The sequence below is a fragment of the Myotis yumanensis genome, unplaced genomic scaffold, assembly GCF_028538775.1.
Source record: "Myotis yumanensis isolate MYYU_CA2020_CCGP unplaced genomic scaffold, mMyoYum1.0.hap1 SCAF_22, whole genome shotgun sequence".
NCBI classification, from domain to species: Eukaryota; Metazoa; Chordata; class Mammalia; order Chiroptera; family Vespertilionidae; genus Myotis; species Myotis yumanensis.
The window spans coordinates 483,165-490,966 of NW_027223773.1; the positions used below are offsets into that span (position 1 = coordinate 483,165).

The following is a 7,802-nucleotide window of genomic DNA, read 5'->3' on the forward strand; positions in this document are numbered from 1 at the left end:
CCGTCCGCATCTGTGAAATGGGCCCGGCGCCTGGAACACCCAAAGATTCCACCTTCGGCTCCTACAGCGTCGGCTGAACCCCACCTCCCAGCCGCCCGACGGGGGCCGACGGGCCAGCTCACATAGCACCGTGTCCCGGCAGCACCCCAGCCCAGCTCCGCCTGCACAGCTCACGTCCCTACAGCCTCTTCCACCTGAACAGGGTCCCCTTCCCTTTCCTCCCGGCCCCCAGCTGGCTCGGGGACCCCCGACCCTACACGCCTGCCTCTGCCTCCTGCTCTGGCCTGCAGGCCGTCCCCTCCTCCCCCCGTGACCGTAACGTCTGCCCGTGTCCTGATCCACACATCCGTGCACAGGAGCTGAGACGGCGGTTACAAAAAGCCCAGAGGGCACTTTATTGGGGGGTCTCTGTACCCCGCTCAGGAGCCAGGAGACGACCATCCTGAGCGTCTGGCCCCCCTCCCCCCGCCCCCCGCTGGCCCAGCCCGGGGCCGAGAGCAGTCGAGGGGACGTCTTAGAAAAAATAGATCTCTATGTACACCTGGCGCATCTGCAGCACATAAATTAGGGAGTGCTCTGACCCCCGCCCGCGGAGCCCACGCACTGGGAGGGAGGCGGGCCGAGTCCAGGGAGTGCAGGCCCTGTCGCCTGGCCCACGGCGCCCTGGGCCTCCCCGCCTCCCGGCCTCCATCCGGGCGCCCGGCAGGAGGAAGGCGGCGTCCGCAGCCTGGTCGTCCGCAGCCCGGTCCGGGTCGGGCGTCAGGAGGCCCCGTAGAAGCCACACGTGCAACGTGGTCACCGAACAAGTCACTTCAAAACCCCAGAGTCTGTAATTCCAGGAGGCGGTGGCCGAGGAGGCCCCGAGCCTCTGCTTCCTCCACAGAACAGCAGTCCTCCCCATCGATCAATCGGCCCATCGATCAATCAGCCCATCGATCAATCGGTCCACCGATGGGGGCCACGGCCTCAAGTCCACGCGTCTGACTCGGGTCCACTCGGACCCTCAGTTCCGGCTCCCGGCCACCTCCTCCTCCTTCCAGCCACTGGAGTTCTTGCCGAACTTGTAGACGAGCCGCCGGCCGTCCACGCGCTCCAGGATCTCCCGTTTGTAGTAGTACCTGAGCGGACGCGGGGGGAGGGGGGAGTCAGAGGGCCCGGGCGGGGCACGCCCCCCAGAACCCAGCCCCCTCTGGCTTCCAGCCCCACCAACCTGAGCTTAGAATTGCGTCCCGGGCACGGTCCGGCCTGTTTCTATCTACGGCTGTGCCTGGGGCTTGTCCTGAACCCACACACTTCAGGCCCAGAGACAACCTGGTTGCCTCCACAGGGCACAGGTGGGGGGCGCGGATAAATGACCACTGAGGCCCAGCTGTGGTGGCTCAGGGGTTGAGCCTCGATCCACGAACCAGGAGGTCAGGGTTCAATTCCCGGTCGGGGCAGATGCCCGGGTTGCGGGCTCCATCCCCAGTGTGGGGCGTGCAGGAGGCAGCCGATCCGTGATTCTCTCTCATCATGGATGTTCCCCTCCCTCTCCCTTCCTCTCTGACATCAATAAAAATATATTTTAAAAAAATAACCAATGCCGAGTGCCTTTCCTGGGACACACGTGTTGGAAGCCGCACAGTGACGTCGGGGGACAGTCCCCGGGCCCCTGCTCGCTTCCTCCAGACCTCGTCTACCCCTCAAAGCCGGCAGAAGGCTGTGGTCCCGGCCCCTCGGGACTCAGGCCCCGGCCCGGCCCGCGGCTGCGCTGGGAGCCGGCCGCCCTCACCTCATGGCCCGGCTCAGCTTCTCGTAGGTCATGCTGCTGTTCTTCTTCTTCTGGCCCCAGAGCTGGGCCACGGCCTCCGAGCGCAGGAACTTGAAGACGCCCTCCTGCCGGTTCTCCCACTTCATCAGGCCCTGGTTCAGCTCCGGGTGGAGGAGGAGGTCCCGGATGAACTCCCACAGGTGGGTGCCTCTGGGGGCTGCAGGGCCCAGGGGTCCGTCAGCGGCAGCCGGGGGACCCCGCCACCCCGCCGGCCGGCCCAACCCACACAGGCCCCCACCCAGCGCCGGGAGCCCCGGAGGGCCGGCTCCCAGCACCGATGCTTCCCGCTCCAATCCTGGGCACCAGAGGGACCGACACGTGTCCCACCCACCCCTGGTGACCGTCAGCAACGAAGGGACCCCCAGAGCTGGTCCCGCTGGGAGGGGGGGCAGGAGACAGCTTCCTGGGAACAATGACCCCCGAGACGGGAATAACCCAGCCGGGCCGGTGCAGGGGGTACCTGGTGCAGAGGCACCGGAAGTGGCCGGGCCTGCCTCCGCCAGCCTCAGTTTCCCCTCCTCTGCAGGACACAAGGCCGGGCTCTGCCACTGGTGGTGAGCGACACCCCGTCCTGCACCCCGTCCTGCACCCTCCCGGGCTCAGCGCAGGGCCCGGCGCTCACCGTGCTTGCTCTTCCGGCCCTCCACGCCGTCCCGGGACTCCCGGCTCAGCTTCCGGGGCCGGCCCCGCTTCCGCTTCCCGTGCTTGGGGTCCCCCTTCTTGTAGTCAGGGAAGGCAGCTGTGGGCAGGAGGGAGTCGGGCAGAAGGTCAGGTGGAAGGTCGGGGTGAGGGGGGCTGGGGGCGGGCACACCCCCCCCCCCCCCGCGGGAGCCTCCACTCACCCCTGGAGAAGAGCTTGCTGTCCCTGGGGTCCAGGTCCACGTCGCTTCCCCCCGAATCGGAGGAGTGGGAGCACCCGGAGGCACCCGTCCCTGGGGAGGAGGCGGGTCCGAGTGAGTCCCTCACCGCCCTTGTGCTCTACAGACACGGACAGGCTGCCCGGCCACCCCGACCCCGGCCTCTGGCAGAGCTGGGAACCGAGGGCGGGGACATGGGGGGGGGGTGGGAGGCTGCAGCCAGGGGAGCCCTCACCTGCGCTGGAGCCAGTGGAGCCAGTGGAGCCGTCCGAGCTGCCGGGGGACGGGGCCCCCGCACCATAGCTGCCCGAGTGGTAGGGGCTGGGCTGCAGGCCATCCTCCGGCATTTCCGGGCCAAAGGGGCTGCCCTGGTCTGGGAGGAGGTGAGAGTTCAGGCCAGGCCCGGAGCAACGGGCGGGGCCCGACGGGCCGCCCAGACGGGTGAGCAATGACCTGCTGACCGTTCCAGCCGGGAGACAGGTGTGTGTGGGGAGGGGCCGAGAGGTGGGGGGGTGGGGGGGTGTGCTCACCAAAGGGGCCGGGGTCCCCCAGCGTCTCCTGGAACGAGGTGCTGTCCTGCTCCAGGAGGTCGATGATCCAGCTGAGCTCGTCCGGGAAGCTGGACGCTGAGGGGGAGGCAGTTCAGAGCCCGGCTGCCCCTTCCCCTCCCCCTGCCCCCTCCCTCTCCCCCGGGGGCTCCACTGGGGCCCCCCATGGCCCCGGGCCCTCCGTCCTTCCCACAGTCGCGTGGACCCCAGACCTCATCCAGGGCCGGGGACTCGGGGATCCCCCTGCCCCCAGGCCCAGCCTCCCTGACAGAGAGCAGCCCCCAGCCCCGCCCGACACCCACAGTCCCGTGGACCGGGACTCGGGGATCCCCCCGCCCCTGGCCCAGCCTCCCTGACGGAGAGCAGCCCCCAGCCCCACCCCGCACTCACTGAGGCTCCACAGCTGGGCGTAGAGCTGGTCCCCCAGGGGCCCGAAGACGGCGCGCAGCTCCTCGGGCGTGCAGCTGCAGAGCGCGGCCCCGTCCATGTCGCAGCGCGAGAAGTCGATGGTGCTGGCGTCAAACTTGTTCTTCTCCACCTGGTAGCTGATCCAGTCGAGCACCTGGGCCTTCGACCAGAACTGGGGCTGCTCCCGCGACCAGCTGGCCTTCTCTGGGGGAGGGGGGGGCACGGCGAGGAGGGTCAGCCGCCACCGCCGACCCCTCCCCGGACAGGACGGGGTTCGCGCCCTCCACCACCACCTGGCACCGCCACCTCCAGCGAGTCCCCACCACCACCCGGACCCCTCTCCCGGGACATGAAGGGGTTCACACCCTCACCTGGGGAACCTCCACTTCCAGCGAGTCCCCCACCACCACGCGGCCCCCCCTCCCGGGACATGAAGGGGTTCACACCCTCACCTGGGGAACCTCCACTTCCAGCGAGTCCCCCACCACCATGCGCCCCCCCCCCCCCCGCCCCGCCCGCGACCGGGTTCGAGCCCTCGCCCGGGATCCGCCACCTCCAGCGAGTCCCTGGTGGGAGGTGCTCCTCCTGCCTGACCCCCAGCCACCTGACCTCAGAGGGACCCCCTCCACGGTCGCTCCCTCCCTGGGAGACCCACCTGGGCCCTCGGGAGGCATCTGGGGGCTGCTCAGGGACAGCACGAGGTCGTCGGCCCCGAAGGCGGCGGCGGTCGGGGGGACCGGGGCCAGGGCGGGGTCCTCCGGGCTGTACATGGCACTGAAGTAGTTGCTGAAAACGTTGCTGATCTCACAGGCTGCGGCCATGGGGCTCCTGGGGGGAGAGGGGGCAGGTGAAGGGCGGGGCCGCCCCTCGTCCTGCAGCCACTGGGGTCCCGGGAAGCCTGAGGGGGAAGCCATGGAGGCCCCCATTTCTCAGGATACCCCGTCTTTACGTCGGGCCCCATGATCTAAGAAGGTGCTGTGGGCCCCCAGCTGGGCTCCCGCCTCGGTCGCCTGGACCCTTGAGTGAGGCTGACAAAGTTGTAGCCACCCTGTCTGTCCCCCTCGGCTCTCGGACACTCAGGACACCCCGCTCCCCCGACGCCCCGCACACCTGCTGGGGACCCCAGAGCCAGAACCCACCATTTCCTGGCCCAGGCTCGGAAGGTGGGGACCTACCACAGTGGTGGTGCGGGCAGGTGCGGCAGGATGGCGGGCGGGCAGGCGGGCAGGCGGGCAGGCAGGCGGGCGGGATGGCGGGACCGCGGGCGCCCGCAGCGCAGGAGGCCAAAGCTGAGCAGGTAGTGCGCCCGCCCCGCCCGCCCGCCGCCTAAATAGACCTGGGAGCCCCGCCCCGCAGGCCTGGCGAGCGGGGCCACCTGAGCTGGCGGCTCATTGGACGGAGGGGATTTCCTGGCCTTTCCGCTGGGCTCCCGGCCCCAAGCGATTTGCATATTTTGTGCCACTTGGCGCGGGTCCGACCCGGGATGCTGGGAAGTCAGGCCCAGCTGGTTTAATGATTGTCAGACGTTTGTCCCGCACCCTCTGGGGTTGGGCACAAGACACCGGCCGGGGCGGGTGGCGGCGGGAGGGTCGCCGAGGGGGGGTAGGTCTGTGCTTCCCACCAGCCTCCCTCAGGCTCAGAGATTCCAGGGGGTGGGGTGGGGGCAGGTGCTGGAGGGGCTGGCGTGGGGGCAGGGCCCTGGGGACTCGAACCCCTGGGGGACATGGGTCCCAAAGGCAGCCCCAGCGTCTGGAGATCTGGGGGGGCCCGTGGGAGAGAGGACCCTGAGGTTCGGCGCCCAGGGTGCAGGCTGGAAGGCCTCCAGGTAACGTTCTCGGGACGGCCTGCTCGCCCAGCGCTGCCTAGCTCCCTGTGGCGTAGCCCCCAGCGTCTGCCCCAGCCCAGCCCAGGGCGTTTGCTGACACCCATTTTCTCTGCTGGCCGGGACCCTGTCCAGGTATCGGGACGGCAGCAGCTACACCTGGACAGGGCCAGCTGCGCGTAGCCCGTCCCCAGCCCTCCGCCCGGGGCCGTGGACGGTGCAGGAGCCCACGGGCTATGTTTAGTCGTCCACCTCGTCTACCGGTCGACCGTCTCTTCCCGGCTCACCTGCCGCTCGCCGGCACCTCTGCTGCCCCCTCCTGGCCAGAACCCGGATACCTGTGTGCGTCATTCCAGCCTTAAAGGGGGTGTTTTGTGTTTACAGTAACGTGGTCCCGTTCATCTTCCCGTATCCCCACTTTGTGTTTTGTGTTTTTAAACGTATTTTTACTGATTTCAGAGCCGGGGGGGAGGCGGAGGGAGAGGGAGAGAAACATCCATGGTGAGAGAGGGTCATGGACCGGCTGCCTCCTGCAGTCCCACACTGGGGATCGAGACCACAACCCGGGCCTGTGCCCTGAGCGGGAATCGAACCCGGGACCTCCTGGTTCACGGCTCAACCACGGAGCCACGCCGGCCGGCTGCTTATCCCGACTTTGTAGACGAGAAATTGCAGCTCAGAGCCCAGGCCCCACGGAGCTGGTTAAGTGGTGGGGCTGAGAGTTAAGGCCACTGACAGGGCTCCTGCCAGGCACACGTCTCCCAGCTCCAGACACCCTCCCCGCCCCCCAGCTTTCTGACTTCCTGGTGCCTGTGGTTCTCTCTAGGGACTCAGCCCCAGACACAGGGCCCTGCCCTGGCTGGTTTGCTCAGTGGTTAGTGTCAGTCCATCGACCCAGAATCACAGGTTCGATTCCCGGTCAAGGGCATGGACATCAGTCGCAGGCTCGAGCCCCGGCCCCCGTAGGGGTGTGTTTGTGGGGCAACCAATGGACATGTCTCTCTCACGTCGATGTTTCTCTCTCTCTCCCTCCCACCCCTCCCTCTAAAAAAACTAATGGAAAATATATCCTCGGGTGAGGATTTAAAAACATACACACCACACAGAAACCCTGAGGGGGCGGAGCAGGGAGAGGTGGGATGGAGCAGGAGGTGCGTTTTCTGGTTTCTCCCCGACTGTGTGACTCTGCACCTGTTTCCCCATCTCTAAAACCAAGGTTCAGCCCGGCCGGTGTGGCTCAGAGGTTGAGCATCGACCTATGAACCAGGAGGTCAGGGTTCGATTCCCGGTCGGGGCACAGGCCCGGGTTGCAGCTCCATCCCCAGTGTGGGGCGTGCAGGAGGCAGCCGATCCATGATTCTCTCTCCTCGTTGATGTTCCCATCTCTCTCTCCTTTCCTCTCTGAAATCAATACAAATACATATTTTTAAAATAAGAATAAAAACAAGGTGGTTCGGACCTAACCCCCGAGGCCTCTTCCAGCATCTGGCTCTCGATGCAGCCGTGACGCGGGCCCGGCTCTCACCCGCTCCAGCTCCTCCGTCACTGCCCAGCCCAGGTGGCCCGGGGCCGAGTGCCGCTGGCAGGCGAAGGGAGCAGCGCTTACTCAAAGGGGAGGTGCCCCCGCCCCCGGCTGCCTCTCGAACTCCACAGCCCAAGGACTGGGGAGTCCAGCCCAGGGAACCGGCTTCCCGCCCACCTTGTGTTTGAAGCTGCCGGTGGCCAGGGCAGGGGGTTCAGTTCCAGGTCTCCCCACGGGGCCCGGCTCTGGATTTTCCCAGCGCCTGGGGGGGCCTCCCCCACGGAGCAGAGCCCCAGGCGGGCTCACCCTCCACCGTCACCCAGGAATGTGGCAGAACCAGCTCCCGGCCCGGACTGCGCCCTCGGCCTCACAGGGCGGACACCTGGGGACGCAGGCTCCGGGGAGACCAGCTCCCTGGCCTTCGAGGGGCTGCACGGGGACATGGGGCCCCTCACCTCCAAGAACTTCTTTATTTGTTAAATATGTTTTTATTGATGTCAGAGAGGGAGAGAGAGAGAAGCATCCATGATGAGAGAGCATCATGGACCGGCTGCCTCCTGCACGCCCCCCACTGGGGATGGAGCCCACAACCCGGGCCTGTGCCCTGACTGGGAATCGAGCCGTGACCTCCTGGTTCGTAGGTCGACGCTCAACCCCTGAGCCACGCAGGCCGGGCCCAGTATTTACGCCTTTGAGACAGTGATGCTGTGAAGATTGTGGAAAGATCCAGGACGGGGCCTCAGAGGGAGGCGGGGGGAGAGATGCTTCCAGAACAGAGGTCAGAGGGGCTGTGGGATGGGGCAGGGCCTCCTGATGAGAGGAAAGAGCCACCGCA

The 7,802-nt window shown here is 67.1% G+C and overlaps 1 protein-coding gene across 1 annotated transcript; it reads right to left on the minus strand.

Annotated features, from left to right (window-relative positions):
• Nucleotides 1-366: 366 nt before the first annotated feature.
• ELF3 (E74 like ETS transcription factor 3) lies at nucleotides 367-4,881 on the minus strand. The gene is made up of 9 exons (XM_070401399.1): nucleotides 4,799-4,881; nucleotides 4,279-4,451; nucleotides 3,606-3,827; nucleotides 3,198-3,293; nucleotides 2,903-3,040; nucleotides 2,653-2,742; nucleotides 2,433-2,549; nucleotides 1,772-1,967; nucleotides 367-1,118 (listed from the first exon to the last, which is right to left on the minus strand). Exons 2-9 carry the CDS (start codon nucleotides 4,442-4,444, stop codon nucleotides 1,004-1,006), a joined length of 1,140 nt encoding a protein of 379 aa, XP_070257500.1. The 5' UTR covers nucleotides 4,445-4,451; nucleotides 4,799-4,881; the 3' UTR covers nucleotides 367-1,003.
• Nucleotides 4,882-7,802: the final 2,921 nt, after the last annotated feature.